At 34.8% G+C, this 22,624-nt stretch overlaps 4 protein-coding genes across 9 annotated transcripts; 3 read left to right on the top strand and 1 right to left on the bottom strand.

Moving 5' to 3' along the window:
• Positions 1-19: 19 nt before the first annotated feature.
• On the top strand, positions 20-15,415 carry Acsl (Acyl-CoA synthetase long-chain). 6 transcript variants are annotated; one of them, XM_066299837.1, is made up of 14 exons: positions 20-136; positions 9,422-9,560; positions 10,324-10,443; positions 10,851-11,066; positions 12,069-12,270; positions 12,327-12,554; positions 12,771-12,944; positions 13,001-13,161; positions 13,222-13,361; positions 13,416-13,588; positions 13,639-13,786; positions 13,841-13,956; positions 14,352-14,627; positions 14,687-15,415. In XM_066299837.1, exons 1-14 carry the CDS (start codon positions 126-128, stop codon positions 14,839-14,841), a joined length of 2,259 nt encoding a protein of 752 aa, XP_066155934.1. In that variant the 5' UTR covers positions 20-125; the 3' UTR covers positions 14,842-15,415. The 6 variants fall into 6 exon arrangements, with proteins under 6 accessions (XP_066155934.1, XP_066155935.1, XP_066155932.1 ...); XM_066299838.1 differs by lacking the exon at positions 20-136 and adding an exon at positions 2,015-2,146; XM_066299835.1 differs by lacking the exon at positions 20-136 and adding an exon at positions 2,852-2,883.
• A 1,312-nt stretch (positions 15,416-16,727) lies between these two features.
• Positions 16,728-17,610, bottom strand: Sec61beta (Sec61 translocon subunit beta). Its single transcript, XM_066300052.1, has 3 exons — positions 17,456-17,610; positions 17,057-17,256; positions 16,728-16,998 (listed from the first exon to the last, which is right to left on the bottom strand). Exons 1-3 carry the CDS (start codon positions 17,456-17,458, stop codon positions 16,911-16,913), a joined length of 291 nt encoding a protein of 96 aa, XP_066156149.1. The 5' UTR covers positions 17,459-17,610; the 3' UTR covers positions 16,728-16,910.
• Positions 17,611-18,917: 1,307 nt separating this feature from the next.
• LOC136348875 (uncharacterized) lies at positions 18,918-19,762 on the top strand. Its single transcript, XM_066300051.1, has 2 exons — positions 18,918-19,423; positions 19,473-19,762. The coding sequence occupies exons 1-2, from the start codon at positions 19,231-19,233 to the stop codon at positions 19,625-19,627; spliced, it is 348 nt and encodes a 115-aa protein (XP_066156148.1). The 5' UTR covers positions 18,918-19,230; the 3' UTR covers positions 19,628-19,762.
• A 237-nt stretch (positions 19,763-19,999) lies between these two features.
• On the top strand, positions 20,000-22,537 carry LOC136348874 (ankyrin repeat domain-containing protein 39). Its single transcript, XM_066300049.1, has 3 exons — positions 20,000-20,448; positions 20,586-20,720; positions 22,123-22,537. The coding sequence occupies exons 1-3, from the start codon at positions 20,265-20,267 to the stop codon at positions 22,317-22,319; spliced, it is 516 nt and encodes a 171-aa protein (XP_066156146.1). The 5' UTR covers positions 20,000-20,264; the 3' UTR covers positions 22,320-22,537.
• Positions 22,538-22,624: the final 87 nt, after the last annotated feature.

Genomic DNA, 22,624 nt, shown 5'->3' on the forward strand with positions numbered 1-22,624 from the left:
ACATTAGAATTTTCGTTTTACCTGTTCACTGCTATTTACTAAATCAGTAGTATCAAAGGGGAAGTTTGGTTTACATGGGCGAACATCGGAAAAACAAATTACTAGATATTTTCGAAAAATAGTGAATGCAGATAAGGTATGATAATGTTGACGATGTTTAAGTATTGTATTTTCGATTTTAACTCGTCCAGGTACTTTTGAGAGAACCTAACGTACAACTGTATATTTTAGCCAACAATTTTGTTATATAACATTTGTCATCTCATTCTTGCTTTGCGGTTTTTGAACGTTTCTATCATTGCGGCCAAGTTTTTGCTTCAGCGGTCACCTGTATTCTACAATATTTTTCTTATTTTCCAATAACAAAATAGTTGTTATTGTATACAGACCGATTTTTAACCATGATTTACCGAACCTGCAAATTTTATCTATATCGCGTTTTTTGAAACATCTCAAAGACCTTGACCGTTAGCCCTATGTTCAGATCGTACGATTCGATTCATAAATTGTTACTAGTTAAGTACATTATTATAAAGTCATTTACACATAATAAACGTTTTTGCTATGAACATGTGTTATGAACAGTTTATTTCGTGATTATTTGTTTCAAATAGTAAAATTTTTTGGAACTCAATTTACTAATCAAGTTCCTGTTAACATGCTCGTCATTTTCCACGCATTGACCCAGCAATACTCAATAAAACCTCACGAAATAAGTAAAAACATTAGTGAAAGCAATTGAGTCATCCTAATTTGCAACAATTACACAGGGTGTTCACTTAATAGCCCCTTGTGCTTTTAAAAGTTTATTTGCAAATTTATAAAGTATCAATTTTGGGGATGTACACGTAAATGAGGCTGATGAGGATAAATTTGAAAATTAGTGACAACTTTACAGAGTGTCTCAAAAAAGCGGGACATTTGCCGCACCTTATAAAAAATTAGTATCGCAGTTAGCTTGAGTTAGATTTTGATAATTTTAGGATGGATTCTCATGTAAGATCACCTTAACAAACACAAATACTTATTTACTCAAAAATGCTTACATAGCATTTACAATAACAACGTTAATTTTCACTTTTCAGCTTCAATTATCTTTAATTTTTCAAATAGGACGTTCTTTATGACGTGAACGAAAGAAAATTTAATTTTCTTCATTTTGGCATAAAATAATGTCATATTTATTCTAAACGTTAATGATATTAATTATTTTGAAAAACCCTGCATTAATGGCGAAGTACCTGAGTGTTCAGCATGCCTTGCTATGGTTCAGCCGTGAACTCAGGTTTTCCTGAAATAATTAACAATTCCATTAACATTTAAGATGAATGTAACATTATTTCATACTAAAAGGGAAAAAAAATCGAATTTTCTCTCGTCTTCTAGGGTAAAAACCATACCGTCCTGTTTGAAAAGATCAATAAGGTTGAAGCTGACTAGGTAAAAATTAAAGTTGTTAGTGCGAACACCCTGTATGTATTTTAGTCTAAATGAGTATTCATGCCTTCTAAAAGGATCTTACACGAGACTCCATCCTAAAATGATCAAAATCTAAGTTAAGCTAACTACGACATTAATTTTTTATGAGGCATTGCAAATTTTTAAAATGTGTTTTCAAACGTTGTAGTCACTGCACTCCAGACTAAATAAAAATCCAGGAACTAGCAAAGGTTCAAACGAACATTCCTATCACGTGAAAAAATGTAGATGGTCCCATATTAAAAAAAAAAAACGCTTTATGACGCGCCACTCTTTTGGGACACCCGGTACGTATTGTTTTACAATGATACATACAGAGTGCCTCATGCCAGTTTTATAATAAGAAGAATCGTCAATCACCAACACTTGTCCACCAGAAGTAGGCGCTCCAAGCTTGCGAGAAATTTGAAATAAAAGTGGTAACTAATCACTCTATTGATAAGGTTAGATAATTAAATGTCTCCAAGGATGAGATAGCGGCGGGTCCACGAAAATGATATGATGGTTAAGCAGTTAGCAGCAAAGTTAATTTATGACCTTTAGTTGAGTACCAGTCGGTATCTATATAACAGTGAAAGCAGCCTGTACGTGTAAATTAATGTTCGGGATTAGGTGGGATTAAGTTCGGTAGTTGTGAATCTACAGGGTTTTAATTTGAAATAGATAGGTGAGGCTTAAACGTAACTCTTAATTTTTTTGCTGTAGTCTGGACTTTGTAGTTTAGTGAGAAATTCGTTAATTGCGTTGTCATTTTAAAACTGAATCACCATGAATTTCGTTTATTACAATTGTTTGGTAATATAATGAAATTTACTTAGATCGCACGGGAGTAGATGCAGAAGCGTTAGCAATTAGAAATTTTCCTAAGAAGTTCCAAAGAGGTTTTAATACTCCTTGACGATTTAGCGAATCCACAGTTTGCTCAATTTTAATTGGAAATTTTGCAAGGATCCTGAAAGTGGCTCCAGTAACATTTCAGCGGTGCTACTCTTCAATTCGGAGTGAAAATAGTCTTGTTTTTTTTTTTTTTTTTTTTTTTTGGTATACAAATCGGAGATTTTAAAGACTTTCCAATAAATTTTCGACATTTTTGACACCTAAACGGCTTTTAAATCCTATTTTAGGTCCTTTTTATGCCCGTAGAAGCTTTTATACACTTTCGCAAGTTCGTGACGATAAGGATTACTCGAATACCATTTTCGATTTTATATTATTTAAGCCGTTTGATATGTCACACTAAAATTGTAATTTTAGAATATTCCTTATCAGCTCATTCATCAAAAATTAAGTTCATTTTTGGTATGTCCTTAAGATCGTAGGTTCTACTGAAATTTCAGTAGTCTTGTACCCTTTATTAAAACAGTACGTCGCTCGTTTTAAATAGAGAATGTTGATCATTGTTCGGTAAGTATAGAAGCAATACATGTTAATTGGGAATTTTGCTTGATTGAAGTTGAATTGAGTCTAACGCCCTCGCAAGATCTACTTAAAAGTTTATTGTCTCTTCTACTGAAAATTTGAAGTTCCCGAAATTCTACTTTATTGCATAAGTTATTATCAACGTCTGGTGAAAAGATTCTTGCAATGATAATCTTCAGGTACGACAATATAAAAAAAAACATTAATAATTCTCAAAATTAATCACTAGATTAGTCGTGTTCAAAAAATGTTCATCTTTTTATTAAATACTGTTCAAGTTGAGTTTATCAGTCACCTCATTGCCTAACACATTTATTTATAGGTTCAGTTTGTAGTATTTTTTTCATAGTCTTCTTATCTACATCCTTTGTTGACATTTAATTGATTCGTTTTTCACTAAAAAAATATCTTGTAACTCGATCTGCTACAGGGGTCAATTTTATCAGGCGGGTACATAATGTTAGATTGTTCTTTATCTATTAATTAATGTATGTTAAATAATACAGTGCCATTAGAAGTGGACTTGAAGTAAATCGATACACGAGGATAATCCCAGAAGTACTCGACTTGGCATATAAATGGCGATTTTTTTTGTTAAAAATTTGTAATACAAAGACCTAACCCAAGCTCAGGTCTAACGTTTCAGGGAGTCACGTTGATTCGTGTTTGTTTCGGGGCCGGTTTTAGTGAGTGCTTTTAGAGAACTTGTGAACGTGGAAAAAACTGCTCGTGGATGTCTAATTCAATACTTTCATTCGAAAGACGTTTATTCCATTCAACATCAAAGCGGAGTTCGATTCTACTCTGGAAGAGTCTGGTCCTTCGTCAACAACTTGAAATATTGGAGGACAGAGTTCAATCGCGGTCGTATCAGCTGTCAAGACGAACTTTGCAGTGGTGGACCCAACGACACTCAAGATTTAATCACTTGAAAACTTGTGATAAAAATCCGCAAAACTGTACTAGAAAATGGACATTTCAAAGAGTACAAGGTGTTCGGATTTGGAGTGTTTTGATAGGAAAATCCCATTTTCCGGCTAGATTGGGAACAACTAGCATACATGCCTCGATTTTTGAAAGAATGTTAAAGGCGAAAACCGTATTTCGATATCTTTACGGTCCGCGCCGCTAGAGGGCTTTTTTCAAATTTGGACTATTTCCAATGTTTCTCATAACTTTTTTATTTAGGACAATACTGAAGTAAAATAGAAACGTTCTCGAGGCACTTTTTCGATGCGATTGCAGTGGCGTGCTTAGTTTTTTGCTGCAGCGTACAATTTTGTCAAAAACTGACATAACTTTTACTTTAAATGAATATCACAGTCGGCTATAATTTCAGAAAAATGTCCATTTTAAACCACTTTCAACTATGTCTGCAGTTATTTACGAAAATATGCGATATGTTTGGATCTTTTAAAACTTTTCTAATGACGTTTAGTTCTTCAATTTTGTTATATTCATTTAAATTGTAGTGTTGTGGCCTACACTTGTTAAAGCTTCCGTGATTCTGTAAATTATTTTTTAATTACTTAAACAGTCTTCTATCCGGTTGTTGTCGCTCAGGATAGGTGTGAAACTATAACTCACAGACTGTTTGTTGGTTTTGGTCTGACGTTATAAAACACTTTATCAGTTATTACTTGAAAAATCGAGACCAAATCACCACCGAAAAAGAAAAACTTTGACGCAAAGATTAAAGCAAGTAAAATAAATAATGTTACCTGGACAGTTGATGCGGACGCCAACTTAAATCTAAACATATTTACATAGTTGAAAATGATTCGAAATGGACATATTTTTGAAGTCATAATCGACTGGGATTTTCATTTAAAATAAAAAAAATTAGATCTGTTTTTGAACAAGCGGTACGCTGTAGCAAAAAACTAAGCACGCCACTGGAATCACATCGAAAAAGTGCCTGAAGGGTGTTTTTATTTTATTTCAATATTGTCCTAAACGAAAACGTTATGAGAAATTTCCAAAATGGTCGAAATTTGAAAAACGTCCTTCAGCGCTATGAAAAAATATCGAAATGCTATTTTTGCCATTGATATTTTCTCGAAAACCGAGCTTTTGACATGTGTGCTGGTTTTTCCCTATCTAGCCGGAAAATGGGATTTTCCTGTCAAAACACTCCAAATCCGAACACCCTGTACGTTGAATTTTTACCGATTATTTGGATATGAGAGAGCTGTGCACAAGGTGGGTGCAGCCATCCCTCACAATGGAACAAACACGGTGCCGTGAGGACATTTCAAGAGGGTGTTTGGTAAAGTTTCGCAACAATAAAGTCGAGTTTTCGCGTCAATTCACAATCATGGATGCAACGTGAGTGCATCGTTTCACACGTGAGACGAAAGAGCAATCAAAACAATGTACTCATAGGAGATGATCGGCTCCAAAGAAAGCGAGAACCACTCCATCAGCAGAAAAGGTGATGGGGTCAATTTTTTTATATGCACGTGGGATAATTTGTATTGATTATCCCCATAAAGGAAAAACAACAAAGGAGGAATATTATACGCATTTGTTTCAGCGTTTGCGCGAAGAAATTAGGGAAAAGCGACCGCATTTGGCAAAAAAGAAAGTCTTGTTTCGTCCAAGCAACGCATCAGTCCACATTTGCGTCATTGCGATGACCGAAATCAATCAACTTCGTTTCGAACTTTTTCCTCATCAATCCTATTCGCCAGATTTAGCGTCCTCAGACTATTTTTTTATCTCCACACTTGAAAAGACGGTTCAGGCTAAGGAAAATTGTCGACAATGTAGAGGTGGAGTCCGAGGTTGATGCTTATTTTTGAACATTTCTAGCTTTTTACTGTAAACAGGGTAGAGAAAACATAGAACATTGCTGGAAAAGGTGTGTCAATCAGTAAAAATTCATGTTGAGAAATAATGTAATATTTTCCAAAATTTTGTTATGCTGTAGGTGTCAGGGCGGGTACTTGCGGGACTATCCTCGTTGCGCGGACTGCAGCTGGTCGGCATTTTGCTGCTCCTTGTCTTTCATGTGAATGTCTCCTACCTGAATCTATGTAGTAAAACCATACAACATGAAGGTTACTGCACTTTGTGTGAAAAATCGAATGGTTCTAGTGCAACAATTTACCTTTTGAATACGGGGAAAACTTAAATGTGCGATCTTCATGAAACCTCACTCACGGCTTACATAAAGAAGGCAATAAGGAGAGCTCCGTTAACAGTGTCCCCGTGCGTAAAATGGTTCAAATGCCATGTGTTTAAAATATTCACAAATTTTATTGGGTCAAAGAACGATACTTTTCCCACATCACTACTCAATTAGGTCTTCAAGCACCATAAAGTCTAGACTGATAGTGATGACTAAATGTTTGTTTAAAACCATATTAAAAAAGTTACATCATCTTAGAACTACTGAAAGGAGTACCTTTTTATCTCTCTCGCCCAGACCGCCCAGACACGTTATCCCTGGATGATTTATTAAAAGCCGCTTATGGATTAGAACTTTATCTGTTTAGTATTAAATCTTAATTTGTCAAGAATTATTGTTAATTGGGATTACTGAATAAAAACTACTACTAGTTGATGTTCATGATTCATATTTAGTAAGTACATTCGTGTCTGTAATTGGGGTGCGATTCAGTGATGTTGCCAGTCATAAAAATCACCATCAAAACAAGGATGTTTATTTAAACGTTAACATTATTTAAACTCTCTGCTTGGACGATGTAGGGAAAAGTCCATCAGTAGTTAGTCATAAGAATTGTTTAAATATCTAAATGTGCCTTAAAGCAAAATTCAGTGATTATTGGTAAGTACGTTTTATCCCGATTCTCAGAAATTATATTTATTAATGCTCTTATCAGTTTTCAGTTTTAAATTACACAAAATTTACATATATATATATATCATTAATTCTCGTTATTTTGTTCATCAAACAAACTTCTTCGCCGGCTGCTTCTTTCTCACTGCCATTACCGCGTCCTTGAGAAGTTGCAAAAAAAAATAATGGTAATTAAAATGGTAAAAGGCAGGTATTATGCTGTGACGCCGAACCGACCGCAGATCGACAGTTCAAATATAGTTTAGTTTGTTGAAAAACTCCTAGAAAAGTTGTTAAGGAGCCCAAACCGCCAAATCGGTAACAGGTCTTTTAGATGTTAATTGCATGGGTTTGTCACGAAAACGCCTTATTAATTTTGACGGCAACGCTGAAATTTAAGTATTATCCCCATGGAAATTGCAGCCCTGTTAAACCCTAATGCTTGGGAATATTCCGTGAGCTAAAATACCAAAGAGCAGCTGTTTAAAACTTAAATTTCCACATTTCATTAAGTTACGCCCTGCTAAAAGTTCAGAGTTACTAATTAATTAATTACGTGCCGTTAAAATTGTAACTTGAAAGTCAAAAATGAGGTTTGAAAAACATTTTAATTGAATTTGCACAGTTTTGGACCACTGCGTGACGCAGCAGGGCCGGCGGACCCAGAGCCATCTTTTTGAGATTTGAAGAATTTGATGTTAATACGAACATCATTTATTCGCCAAATTATCAAGAAATCCATACATGAAAGCATTTAATTGATTAATTAAATTTTCGGCATCACATACGTTCTAACTAGACCCCTAATTACTCGTTTTATGCATGCCAAAAGGGATATTTAATGAAAGCTGCAAATTTTAACGCCCAAATAATAAAAGAAAAATCGTTTTTATCCCATTAATGCGCAATAATTCCACATAATGTTTAAAAATTAATGAATTCCAAATAACAATGCATTGATAATAAAAACAATACACGCACCTGCAAATCGCTTGTATTGCAAGACCTGGTACTCTTAATACCACAACAATGCCCCGATATCTACAAGATAGATGAATATCATACGTTTGCTTGCCTCCATTACAATGCTAGCAGTTCACTCGACCAGCCCTTATCAGTATTCAGTTGAATCAGAAAAAAATTTAATAATTGAATTTTGATTTTCTTATCGTACTTATTTTTCTGCTTTTTATCACACACCACTCTAGAAGATCATTCGCGTCCGCGGCATTACAGACGGTGGTTCATCCTGTTCCTGCCCTTGTGATCCTAACCCTTAGCTGTGATATAGTTTGCGGGTGTTCAAGGGGTTTGTTCCTTGTTTGTGATCTTATTTTTAGGGGTTGTTTTTTGCTATTGGCCTGGAGGAGTTTCGATACTAACATGTATGTCGGAAGGTAGGTTGAGCTTGGTTAAGCGTAATAGGGCAAAGTATTGTGATTGTTCCGTCTAAATTGATATTGATAGGGAATTAATCTTAAGAGAATTAGATCTTTTATATTTGGGATATTATTTTTGATTGCTAGGAGAGGCAAGTTAATAACTCGGATGGGTGCTATAAAAATGTCTGGTTGCGGTATATTTTACTTCATGATCCAAACACCCAAATGATGATTGCACTTATGAGATTAGGAGCCATGTTCTTGACCTGCTGATAATTTTATGGTTTCGTTTCTTTAACAGGAACTTATACGTGTCTCCTCGTTAAAGTTCGTTAGTTGGGCTGTTAAAAATTAATAATATAATTTTTGAAAGAGTTGAGTCACCAATATGATTCACATTCTTACTCTATATACAGTGTGCGTCAAAACCAATTTTTGATAAAGTCACCAATTTCTCTGAGTGTGTGAATTTATGGTCTACCCATATGAGTAAACAGTAAATAGGTGAGAGATTTACAATGTCTAGGGGCTGTCGACGGTGACTATTTTTGAACAAGTAGAACGATCTTGATGTTTGCTCACAATACGTAAAATGTGTGGAGTAAAAATATATTTTTATCAATTTTTTTAGCAGATTTTTTTACTCTCACTAAATAACGTTCCATTCTTTATTAGGTATACAGTGTGTTAGCACTAGCCCAACCATAGGAAAACCCATGTAAATTTCAATACCATCTACTATTAAGTTTCTTGTTTGTTTGGGGGCAAAATTGTATTAGACTTTTTTAAAGTTTTTTTTTATGAGGAACTGGCACGTAAAATATTAAAAATGTTCTTCGCACCATTCGTGAGATATCAAAAAAACAGAACTTTTCTAAAATCTGAAAACTTATAATGCTATCTGATATTTTTCTCAATCAAAGAATTAGCAACAAAAGAATGAATTTGATAGTATTAGCAAACAACACGTGTATGTAAAATGTTATTTTGTCATAATCTCGTGAGCATCGTTGGAAATCCAATTTCATTAGACAATATCATCCCAGTCACATTGGTAAGCTGAATTTGAAGTTAAAGTGCAGTTTCCCAATAAGGGTTAAAGTCTAGGACCATAATAATTCTTGCTTATCGACCTCTATGAATTCATTTCATAAAGATAATTTTTGCGTTATCGCATAACTTATTATAACACTAAACAATTAGGAACGATCCTGTTATTATCCAATGTCATTAGTAATAATTTATAGATTATTATGTGTTGGTCACTTTTATTGACCAAATTGATGTTAAAACATTGTTTGACTAAGTAATACTCATTTTCGTCCGTTCGTTTCAGCGATATGGAGGGTTTCGGTTTCACCCTGGCACTGGGTGCTATAAAGCTTCTAGCCTTCGTCTACGACCTCCTCACATTCCCGATCTACATACTCCTCCAAAGGCCTTGGCAGCAGAGACAACATGCGAGGAAGATCAAGGTCAGGATTGATTTTTCAGAATTTGAGCCCTGATCCGTTTATTAATCCATCAGATCAGGCTTATGCATGTTAGAAATGTGCATTATGATGTCTTAAATATCCTAAATTAGAATGTGCATTGTTGATTAAAAAGTTGAGTTGTTGATTATTCCTCTAGTTACGGTATAAAATTTGAAGCTCTAGAGATAATCAACAAAGCAACCTCCTACTCTCTTTAATTGTTTAGTGTTCAATGGGGTTTTCGTGCTGTTTAATAACATTTACATTGAATATGAATTAGTTTTCCGCTATTAATAATAGTAGAAGCAAAAAATGCGGTAGTTTCGAATGTGTATGGCCTTGAACGCTTGTTCAGATTCTTGCAATGTCACCATGTAGTTTACAAATCAGATCACATTATGTTGCCTCTTTGGCTCCCACTTTCATGTCTCCTAGAGTTTTAATTTTAATGTAAGATTCTTCACATCATTCCTACGATCATACATAAGCAGATAAGAGGGTTGTATACAACCTAGTGATTATCGCTCTCTCATCTGCTAATAATGAAAGATCATTATTCCGCAAGTAATGGAAGCAATTTGAATTTAATCGATTCTTAGGTAATAATAGCAATAATTAGATTAATTTTTTTATAATTGGTAATATCAAGGCCATGCTTAAAGCATTCATTTCCATCTGCACAGACCAAAAAATGATCCTCTGTAGTGCTTGTGGTGTTGGCTTGTTCACATGTCCGCCATGTCCTTAACCGATTTCTTTATAGGGTTTTATTGTATTGACCGAACGTGAAGGTAATAAGAAAGACGATGTTGCCATTGAAATGAAGGAATTGTCTAACCAATTCGTAGAGACTCCTCCTACGATTAATAAAAATACTTATAAGGTATAATAAGACGGTAAAAATTGCAGGAAATGTTGTTTGGTAAATGGCCCTCCGAATTGTTTATTTAATTCATACGTATTTGTATACATAAATGAGGCGAATTGCATAAGATATAAGGTCGCTGATGTTACCCAAAGTTCATGAAAACATTAATGACAGCCTATCATGTTTTCTAATTTTAGGTTTTATTTGCCAATTACGCGACATTAATCACAATATTTTTCATAATTCCTGGTAATCACACTACTACCAAATTAGGTTAATGAATGATAATGATAAGAATATGTCCCAAGATAGAATACCTTTCGCATGCGATTTTGCATGTATGCTCTTCCTTGTCACATGTATTTTAATTACTATCTGATTCTGATCTGAGAGATAGTAATTTGTATTATTTTTTCTGATAGGCTCAACCGATTAATCAAGACACCAAGAGCATCACGTATAGGTCAACCATGCAGCCCGGTCCTCTGCACATTGCCCTTCTCCGTGATAAAATCGACACCATGTATAAGCTGTTGGGATTTGTTAATAAGAAGTATCCCAACAAGAGGTGTTTGGGTACTAGGGAGATTTTTGGAGAAGAAGATGAGGTGCAGTCCAATGGAAGAGTATTCAAGAAGGTATGAGGTTTTGTAGATTTTCTTCGGAAATTGAAATGGTGGCACCTACACAAGGTGATGCAAATTCGAGTTTTATTTAGGAAACTCGGAAAATATAAGAGATAGCACACAGCCTGAGTTAAAGTCTCAGTTCACAAAAATTCCACTGGTTCCAGCCGAATATGTAGGAAAACCCAAAAATCGCAAAAAAATGTTTTTATTGTTTCTTGACATTGTTTTAATAGTAATAACACATTTCTTCACTTGTGAAAAAGCAACATTAAACTGTATATATATCATACTCTATCGTTACGATTTGTGGACACAATGGTGAATGATCGTAACGCTTAAGTTCCCTAAAACTTATTCGACGTTGTTCTCTGGTTTTCTCGATTTTGCTTCGTTGCATTTTCCAGTTAGACTTCTTTAGTCTTTAGGACCAAAAGACCATTTTCGTTTCAGTTAGAAAGAACATAATTCATTTAGAAACATTCTCTACTTCACATTGATGCAGTCCTTAAGATCATTTTAAATTGGGCAAATAATTTTTATTGGCTCATACATTGAAGAAATCTCAAGACATTCTTATTTCTAACAATGGCACCACTGCAATGTTTTCGCTTTAGAGCCCTTTGTTGTTGATTGTCTCAACTCGCTGTATCTATTTATAGGCCGTGTTGCCACGTCCAATTTCTCACCCCTAACTCAACATCTTTTCTTTTTGCTCAAATATATTCTATACTTTTTTTATAATGAGTTTTTGCATCTTTAGAAGAAAATCTGATAATATATCTTGATCGTAATAATTAAAAAAAAAAACATCATGTATATTATAACGTACGTGGTAGTTCAAACTGGAGCCAAACAATATTTGTTGACCCGAGATCTATAGATTTTGAGATGTAAAGGATTTGGAAAAATCATCTTTATTAGGTGTTATTTCACCACAAATTCTAAAGCAAATAATCAAATTTAATCCTCCGCAAATTCTCGCAAAACATTGATTTTTTTCGCTCTTTTAAGTTTAATATGGGCGATTACCGTTGGAAAACCTATTCCGAAGTAGATATACTGGCTAGGAACTTCGGTAAGGGACTCAGAGAGCTCGGATGCAAGCCCAAGGAGAACGTGGTGATTTTCGCGGAAACTCGGGCCGAATGGATGATTGCCGCGCACGGACTATTTAAACAAAACATTCCCTTAGTCACTATTTACGCCACGTTAGGTGAGTTCATACATACAATAACTAGATCAAGAATTTGCACTGATAATGCTTTATAGGTGACGAAGCCATAGCTCACGGTATTAATGAGACTGAAGTAACAACAGTGATCACATCTTATGAGCTGATGCCCAAGTTCAAAAAAGTCCTGGCTCTCACTCCCAAGGTGAAGAATCTTGTTTATATGGAAGATCAGCTGAAAGATTTGGAGAAAACGGGGTATCCGGATGGAACAAACATCATCAGTTTTACTGATATATTGAAGAAGGGAAGAAATTCTGAATATGGTAAGTATTAGATTTATACGTTTTGGGAAATGGAGCAATTTAATGTGAAATTTGTAAAAACTAATAACTTCCTGGCATGTATTTTGGACAAGTTTCTCCCGAGACCAATACGTTTAAATGCAAGTTCGCGGAGAAAAATACAACAACAAATCACGTATTTTAGTGGATTTTTAAGTGAGAGATCTGTAAGTTAATTTAACTAACTTAAATTTTCAGCCGACACTCCTCCAGACACTAATGACACCGCAATTCTCATGTACACAAGCGGCTCCACGGGTGTACCCAAGGGAGTGATAATTTTGCACAAGAACTTAATCGCCACGCTCAAGGCCTTTTGCGACGCCACTGACATTTATGAGGAGGACGTTATGATTGGATTTTTGCCTTTAGGTGACTTTTCAAAAATATTGACCAGTTACGATAAATAAATGGGGTCTTTATTTCAGCTCATGTGTTTGAATTGTTGGTCGAAACTGTTTGCCTTTGTGCCGGTGTTCCTATCGGGTATTCAAGCGCTTTAACCATGATCGACTCGGCCAGTAAAATAAAAAAAGGCACCAAGGGAGACGCCTCAGTTCTACAACCAACTTGCATGACCAGTGTTCCGGTAAATATTCCTCAACAAAAAGTTTAAAACTGTGCTTTTACAGATAACCAATTTTTTCAGTTAATTTTGGATAGGATTGCCAAAACTATCCAAGACAGGGTCAGCAAGAGCAGCGACTTCAAGAAATTGCTTTTCAAGTTCTCTTATGATTACAAAAGAAAGTGGATAAGAAGAGGTTATGATACTCCTCTTATTAACAAGTGAGATATTATTAATATGTAACGAAATGTTTTTGACATTGTTTCCTCATTTAGGATCATTTTTGCACCTATTCGTCAATTAATGGGAGGATGTGTGAGGCTGATTATCTCCGGAGGAGCTCCTTTATCCCCAGAAACTCACGAACAAATTAATAATTGTCTGTGCGTGACGATTCTGCAGGGCTACGGATTGACCGAAACTACCTCCTGTGCATGCGTACAAGACTGTGAGTAGTTTCAATAATCCTCGATATTTTCATTATGCATCTTATTTCAGTTTTTGATAAGTCTTTTGGACGAGTCGGGGCTCCTACTACAATATGCGAAATTAAGATAATTAACTGGGAAGAAGGCAACTATAGGGTAACGGATAAGCCCTATCCTCGCGGAGAAATATTAGTAGGAGGAGACAACGTTAGTGCCGGGTAAGAGCTTTATTATTCGAAATAAAGAAATGTGGGACATTTTCTTTTGTTTAGATACTATAAATTGCCAGATAAGACCAACGAAGACTTTTTAGAAGCTGATGGAAAAAGGTGGTTCAGAACTGGGGATATTGGTGAAGTGCATGATGATGGAGTTGCCACTATTATCGGTAAGTTACAGAATATAATTAGAACGGTAGTAAAAATGTTTATTACATATATTTTATTCAAAATTTTCCTAGCAAGTGTGCAAAACCTTCAGTTTATAAGAATTATTTTACTATTTTGTATTTTTTTTTAATCCCAGAAAATCCACAATAAATGTTGATTTATGGTGTAATTAACAAATATATTGAATAAAGAGGACACAAATTACCCAAAGGACCCCTGAAGTTACTATAACTGGATATGATGCTCATTTACTTATTTTAACATCAGTCTGTTTCCTCTCTGTTAACGAAGATTGGAACCATTTTTGTATATGTATTAGCATTTATTACTAATTCCGACAATTATTTATAAATCAGTAAATTATTGTAACAACCTTCGTAACGTTTTTATGCAGATCGCAAAAAAGATTTGGTAAAATTACAAGCTGGCGAATACGTCTCATTGGGCAAAGTAGAGTCGCAGCTAAAAACTTGTCCTTTGGTGGACAACATCTGCGTTTACGGTGAATCGACCAAACAGTATTGCGTAGCTTTGGTGGTGCCCAACCAACCCAACCTTACAGAACTGGCGAATAAAATCGGACTTGGAGACAAGAACTTCGAAGAACTATGCGAAAATCCAGAAATTGAAAAGGCGGTATTAAAGGAGTTGGGTGATCATGGAAAACGAGGTACATTTACAATTTTCTCGGGGGAGATCTTTTAATTGTATTATTTACTTGTTACACAGGAAAATTGGAAAAGTTCGAAATTCCTCATGCAGTGAAACTGGTAGCCGAAGTATGGTCCCCCGATATGGGTCTGGTTACTGCCGCATTTAAGATCAAAAGAAAAGACATACAGGACCGGTATCAGTGCGACCTCAGGAGGATGTACGCATCTTGAGAAAAGCAAAGACCTAACGTCATTAGGACTTTCTCTTATACTCTGCAGATATTAATGTGTCAGAAGAGCAGCGATTTTGTCATAAGTTGTACGAGCATATCGATGCAACTGAATCTATAATAATATACGTATTATTTACTACTTTATTTTAATGCTGAAGTACTAAACTCCTTTTAATTAACTGAGACAGCTCTAAAATTTCATTCAGGGATGAACCAGCAATGAAGATTTACTGATTTGAAAAATATATATTTTTTTCTTTTAATTTTTGTTCAACTGTGTTTGTTAGATTTTCTTAAGACTGTAGGTAGCTTCTTATATTTCAGTTTAATCGCATACTTCAATATGCAAAGGCACATTAATTAAAACTCGGGTTAACGCACTTCTTTAAGAGAGATTATTACTAGTAAAGAATGTTCTATGCTTGTCGAGCAATCGCCAAGTACTTAAAAATTAAGTTTTTTAGAAAGAATGCCTGTGAATATTTTTTAAATTGTAAATATTTGGTAATTTTATTTATAGCCGTTTAACTTTAACTTGTATGTATTTATTTGAAGTAAACAAATTGGCAAAAGTTGTATACTATTTCTGACTCCTATGGGAAAGAATTGCAGAAGGGGGAAGATTGTATTAGAACAAAGAAGGGCATTTTTAAGAAATCGAGTTGTTGTCGACTGAACACATGTGCCTATCTTCCTGTATCTGAAACCCGTCATAGATCTCACAATCCTCTTCTACAGTGAGAATTGCCCTACATATCCCTGCAGGATGTTCTTAGCCCAAGATAACAAAATATGTAAATGAAACAATGTAAAGAATAAGCATATCTGATATCACAAAACACTATGGGATTTCTCGAGTGTGTAGATTTTTAAAAAAATTCTGCACAAAGCATTCAAATACTTTTCGATACCAAAGAGTCCGTTGATTTCACAAGTGTTACTGTTCGAGATCGCACAAGATACACACCACTCTTTCAGTTAAGTTATTTTTTATTAAACTGATGCTCATTTCAACAAAATCAAGCCTGAAGCAATCACAACCTCTACAAAAATGCCCATAGAATCTTTTAAAGAATTCTTAACTACCAAGATAGTTATGTCGTCGCATAAATTTCTCAAAATGTTCCATATTAAGGAAATCAGTTATGTAGAATAAATAAAAGAATAGGACTTAGGATAGAACTCTGAGGGATCGCTCTGTCGCCAAAAAACACGACCGACCGCAGACCCTTCCTCTCAACTGTCCAGTAACAAAGATATGAAATAGCTAAAGGTATATTTTAGAAATTCTAACACTAATAGGCTTTATAAGTCCTGACATAAGTAATATTGAGTAGAGTCTCTACTGTGAAATTCCTCAATTAGAGGCCCTGTCACGCACAAAATTTGTTCGTCGTGCTTCTGTTGTTTTTAAAACCATATTGAGGTGGAGTAAATGAATTATTGTTCTTGAAGTAGTCAATAATTATTTTTGAAAACGTGGAAATGAAAATGTCTGTTAAATAAGATTTCAACAAAAATGTGATATGTTGTATGCTAATCAAGAAATGTAAATATGAAAATATGAAATGAAAAGTATCTGGAACAGTTACTCACAATTCTTGCACATATTCGGCTAGAGGTTACCCCGTGGGTATCGTTTTTCATCACCGATAGGATTTTAAATCACACGCTGCAAATAACATTCAGCTGGGAATCCAGTAATAAGAATGATGGTATTTAAATCATTATAAAGTATAACAACTTCATGTTACCTACCACTGAATCGCAATTAAACGCCTTTTAATATATTATCAAAATTTTTCTGTCCGTATTTGATACTCTTCCTTGTAGTAGAAGAAAAATCTTTTCTTCACGAATTGATTAAAAAAACACACTACCATATTACCATATAAAAATTATCATAATAATTTATTGAAATATAGAAACACTGTATTTATCCAGTCTTAACTACTAGAATATGAAACATATAATAATGTCTTATTAAGAGAGTGAACAAAAATGCAACAACAGAAATCATCAAAACATATTAAACTATATTCTTGGAATGACTTCAAAGTTTTGTTCTTAAGCTCTTGTGTATTTCCCCCAGATATGAAGCAGAAACACTGAGGCAATAAATGTCAGTGACATTACTAATACTGGAACTGGGCCTCTGCAAATAAAAACTGCAGTTTAATACTATTTTCCCACACACTTAACAAACTACATACACTTTAATGCCAGGAGAGTCATCAGTGTAGAACCTCCACATTCCCCCAGTGCCAGCACCTGTATTCCTGCGAGCAGTGGTGGTGGTGGTGGTTGTAGTCTTTCTCTGTCTCACAGTGCTCCCTGTAGAGGCTCTTGGTGCTCCCCCTTTGGTGGGGGATCTACCACCTGCACCCACACTTGTTGCACTTGCAGGGGCTGGCTAGATGAGAAAATTGTTAAGTATTAATCACAGAAAAATTTTCTTATATACAAAATTTGAAAACGAGAAAAGTTCTACAATATGTGAGATTTTTGCCTAAAAATTAAAGCAATCTGTTGGTTGAAACAGGCTCAAGTGCCATATTGATAATTTTGCGGTATAAGATCAATTAAAATATAAAGAATTAAATATTTCTTACCATAATTAAGGTATTTAATAACTAAAATTCACACTATTAACACAAAATTCTTTCTAACAACGCACCAAAAATTCGGTAAAGTTACAGGAACTAATAATGCAATTGGGCCCCGTTTTGTAGCAAATAACTGTCAAATTTGACACGTCACATAGCCACGCGTTCCACGGAGAAATTATTTCGACACAGTCATCACGATATTAACCAATCACGTTGAATATTGGACTGAGCACTCCGCTTACTCGCTTCAACCGCTAAAATTTAGATTTAAAGCGTTGATGTTTGAAAATGCTTTCAAAATGGCTGCTGGGAGTAAAATGTATTTCAAAGAAAATTGCTTTTTATCATACTAGATACGTTAATAACGGATAATGCCAGAATTCGACGTTCAATATACTAACGCTGTATCGTACATGCATTGCGTAGCCAAAATCGTTGAAATCGGAGCTCCTCAATTTTCATTTAATTTTTTTGCGCAAAATTGTCTTGTACCCTAATGATTCTCGAAGACATTCAAAGGAGAATTATAAAACTTACCATACTCTGTTAATTTTTGTACATTAAGAATCATGTAGAAACGTTTCCTGTTCATTACTTTTTAAATGAATATGAAATAATCGAAGTACTGATGTATGGCAACAAGTATACTGCATTTTCCACTGAAATAAAACAAAAATACACGGCAAAGTCAGAAATACGCGTCCGCAATTTGTATATGCCTCTGAAACACCTTCCTTACGCAAATTTCTGATTCACGCCGGAGCCGGTGTTACGCTGGTAAGATCCGAATTGCAAAATTTGTCCATCCCCATATTTTGATGGGTACAAGAAGCGGGAACCTCCATCTCATCGAAATACTTGTATTGGCTATTTTCTAAATCAGTGAGACTTAATTTCTTGTTACTGCTCTTGATTAGAACAAAGTTATTTTACGAGTGCGAATTTAATCAATTAATGAAACATGTTGAAGAGGTAACTTAAACTCTTTGGGCACAAATAAAATATGAAGAACCATTCTGGATAGACATACAGTAAAAGAAATTTAATTTTGCGTATTTTAAACAACTAACATAACACGTACATGGGAAGTGTATTTATGGTATTTAAAAGCCCGCAAACTGAAAATATGGCAGCAACGAAATTTAAAATTGACAGAACCAGCGGCCATTTTATTCAGTTATTTTCGCAAATTTATAATTCACGTTCGTGAGTTTTGAAAATTCAGTATACAAAATATGATGTTGCCGTCTTTAACTTCGCGGCTTATTAAATGATTACCTACTAGGATAATTATTATTAATTTGTTTACTTCAATCGAACTACTTTAATTTTACTCATATAATTAATATATAAATACTGTTTGAAGTGCAAAATCTCCTTACAGAAGAAGCGTACGTTTGTAACTTTGAATTGTAAGTTATTAACTAGAACTGATTCTTCTGAATTCCAAAAATTTGATAAAATATTTCTCTTTATCATCAACGACCTTTCCATACATAACCAAGGAAATCCCTAAACTGTCAAAACAATTTTCTTACAAATCAATAAACATTAAGCGAAATTTGCATTTTTCCAGTAAAAAAATAGAAATAAAACTTGGGCGGTTACACAAACATTTTCCAGGGTGATAAACCCACAAAACCTGTTTAGTTCTGTCTTGAGTGGCAATGTAGAACACCTGTGCATATTTATGTAGTTTAGTTCATCATAGCTTAATCAAAACATTCGAAATTAACTGATAAGATCCCCTGATAAAAGCATATCAGGTATTTTTCCCAATGCCCTACATTTTAGTTCGCGGCAACTTAGCTGCTTATGGACAGAGGTATCCTTGGAGAGTACTGGTTTCAGGGCTCAAAGCTGCTGATATTGAGCAGTTAAATCGGTTTGCTTCAGGAGGCTACTGTGACGATTCCACTATTGTTTATATGCAGCATCCCTGTGTCATTTTAACAGCCTTGGAAGTGCTAGGTAAAGAAAAGGTTAAAACATATCCTTAGCCAAAACATAATGATTTTAGGTTACACAGTTGTTGCATCGTCAAGTACAAGCGTGAAACAAGATTATAATGAATATATGTGGACTATGAGAAGAGAATTTGCAGAACCAGACCCTGCAACTGTGTCACCAATAAAAGACACTGAAAAAGCTCTATTAGAGAAAGGAGAAGTTTGAGTAAAGTTCAATAAGATTGAGAGAAAGAAGTGTCAAATTACCACAACTCACCTTATTGCCTCAGCTTTGAAATCTATTTTTGTACTTTAATCATGGAAATACCTGCTAGTTTGCTAATGTCCTCAGGAACTTACGCATATGTAGCTGTAAAGGCTTCAATTCACGCTTCTGATAGTGCAGTATTTGGCCTGAATAATGATGAAATCAAAGCACTGGTCAAGAGATTTTCTGACTACCGAAAAGAGATTATTAATGGAGTTCTGTTGAAAGCTTGTCCATTAGATGTAGTTAATGCTCTTGGGCAATTGGGATATAGAGTGGTTGCGACCACTGGGGAAGCTGAGGTTATTTGGACCATGCAGCGCGATATTTAAAGGACTTTAATTTACTTTCAGCCGAATTAATCTTAAAACAATTTATGTAGTTTTATATATACACTTTATTTTCTGAGTTTATTAGTGTGAATTGTATTAAATTTGTATTTATTTCAAATAGGGATTAAAACCATTGCAGTAATTTATTACAATTATTGGGACTCACCACAGACAATTATTTAGGAGTGTTGTTTTTCTAAGTGTACTTACCAAAATTCTAAGTGCAATAAAAGACTTAAATCACACACAGTTATCTTCTCACAATGGAACATCCTTGTAACACACAAGAACATGGGTACAAATGCACAGGTCACACAGCTGTTCAATCTCTAGACGAAATGGAATTCGAGCGAGGTATATGGAGCGCTGCCCAGTGTGGAGAGTCTGAGAAAGTCCATAAAGTAGTGGAAAGTGGAAAGTGCGCAGTTGATCAGCGGGATTCTGCAGGTAAAGACATGTTCCAATCAAATGAGCAAGCAAAAACAAAAAGAATTACGTGCATATTGTATTTTGACGTTGCTGCTCATGTTCGCTCATTTAGTCTGGATCAGACACAACAGTTTTATTTTTTAATTAAACTTCAGGATACACGGCGTTGCATTATGCAGCCAGAAATGGCCACTTGGACATTTGCCGCTATTTAGTTAAAAACGGAGCGGCTGTGAATAGTGTTACCAGAGCGGGGCGGGCTACTGCTCTTCATAGAGCTGCTTCTGCAGGTAATGCTCATATATTTATCCTATAATGTATATAAACAAACACATATATTGTATACATATGTATATACAGGGTGTCCCAGAACTAAGTGCCATAATTTTACCAAGTAACAAAATTTATCAAAACCAACACCTTTTATCAAATAAGTTTTTTTTAACTCATTTTTTCGTCCAACATTTTTACACAACGAGGCTTGTATTGTTTGCAATTGTTACATATAGTTTCTCTCATTGTGATAAGTTCAAGACTATTAAGAAATTTTGATATATCCATACATATATCAAACAACTAGAAACTGTTCAGTGCAACAATACAACACATCCGAGTATAAAAACTCATGCCCGCAAATGTCTCCTCCACAGCGCTATAGCCTTACGATGTTTTAAAACAGTTATGTACAAAATAACATTACAGAAATTGTTGAAAATGTCATCCTCGAACTTGAAAGCACCGGTTTAGTACTTATTGCTAAATGTTTATTTTAGTCAAGACTGATAACAGAAATTATTGATCATTAGTTTAACACGTTCACTTGTTGACTTTGAAAATTTTAAAAAGTTCGCAGAGTAATCGGCCTTTACAGAGAACTATCCGAGTCAAGAACTTGCAGATATGCATCTGACGTATGGAGTTACAGACTGCAACGCTACCCCGCAAAGCAACATCTTGGGGACAAAAAGTTTATTGCAATTTATCGACGACTTACCGAGACTGAGAACCAAGGGAAGTTCCTCGCCGAGTTGCAGACGAACCTTTGAATAGCACTTGTCGACTTGCACAGGATACGGAGGCAATTCACGTTTCCATTTGGTAGATATTACCCGAATAACAACTTTATTCATACCCTTTAGAAAAACTCCAAGAGTTGACTCCAGCCGATTTTTGGATCGTAAGTTCAGACAACATTGAATCAGTAAAGGTAGTCCAGTTCCGTGGTCTCTTAAGTCATTCGATTTAACACCTTTAGATGTATTTCTGTGGGGACAAGTAAACTCTCTGATTTATAAAAAGCAAGAGGAAACAGCAAAACTTGATTGCACGAATCGCTGCGGCATTTGAAGTCCTTCAAAATGATTATCAAATTTTTTTGCCAAGTCGGCAGAAACCATTTACGTCGCTTAAACAGGTGCACTGAAGTTCAAGGACGACGCTTTAACAATTACTGTAGCGTTATTTTCTGCAAATAATTTGAAATGAAACACACTAAAATTCATTAAAAACATTTTTGCACAACTGTTTAAAGCATCATAAGGCCGTAACACCTTAGGGAGATATTTACGGACACGGGTTCATTTACTCAGAAGTCTTCTATTGTTGCACTGAACAATCCCTAACAGTTTGATCCCATAGTTCTGAAACATCCTGTATGTACATATTATAAATCTATTTATTTATTCTTATAAGGAAAAAGCTCTGTGGTAAGTTTCCTGCTATCTATGAAAGCCGATGGAACACTGCAAGATAGTGATGGAAAGACGGCTCTACATCGAGCATGCGAGGGAGGAAACAGAGATATTTACATGTTAATTGCGTCTCAATTTCCTCATTTAAAAAATGTAGCTGATAACAAAGGAAACAGACCAACAATTTTTCGTGAATAACTTGGTTTTGCTTTATTAATTTGTGAGATTAAATTTCGATGTCAAATATATTCTGAGTATCTTATCAAAAAAGCTCAATTATTGACAATTTTTACCTGTTTTATTTTCTCCACTAATATGAAGTTGCAAATACTTTTCGTTTTCATGTTAATTCATGTTATTGGAAATATGTAGGGAATCCTAAAAAAATTGTGGGATTTCTAAGTTATGTTTTTTTCAATTAGACAGTATGGTCCTATACTTCTCTCTCTCGTAACAAATAAGTAACATGCAATTATTAGTTATTGGAGAATCACTAACAAAAA

The sequence above is a fragment of the Euwallacea fornicatus genome, chromosome 35 (assembly GCF_040115645.1).
Source record: "Euwallacea fornicatus isolate EFF26 chromosome 35, ASM4011564v1, whole genome shotgun sequence".
Taxonomy (NCBI): Eukaryota; Metazoa; Arthropoda; class Insecta; order Coleoptera; family Curculionidae; genus Euwallacea; species Euwallacea fornicatus.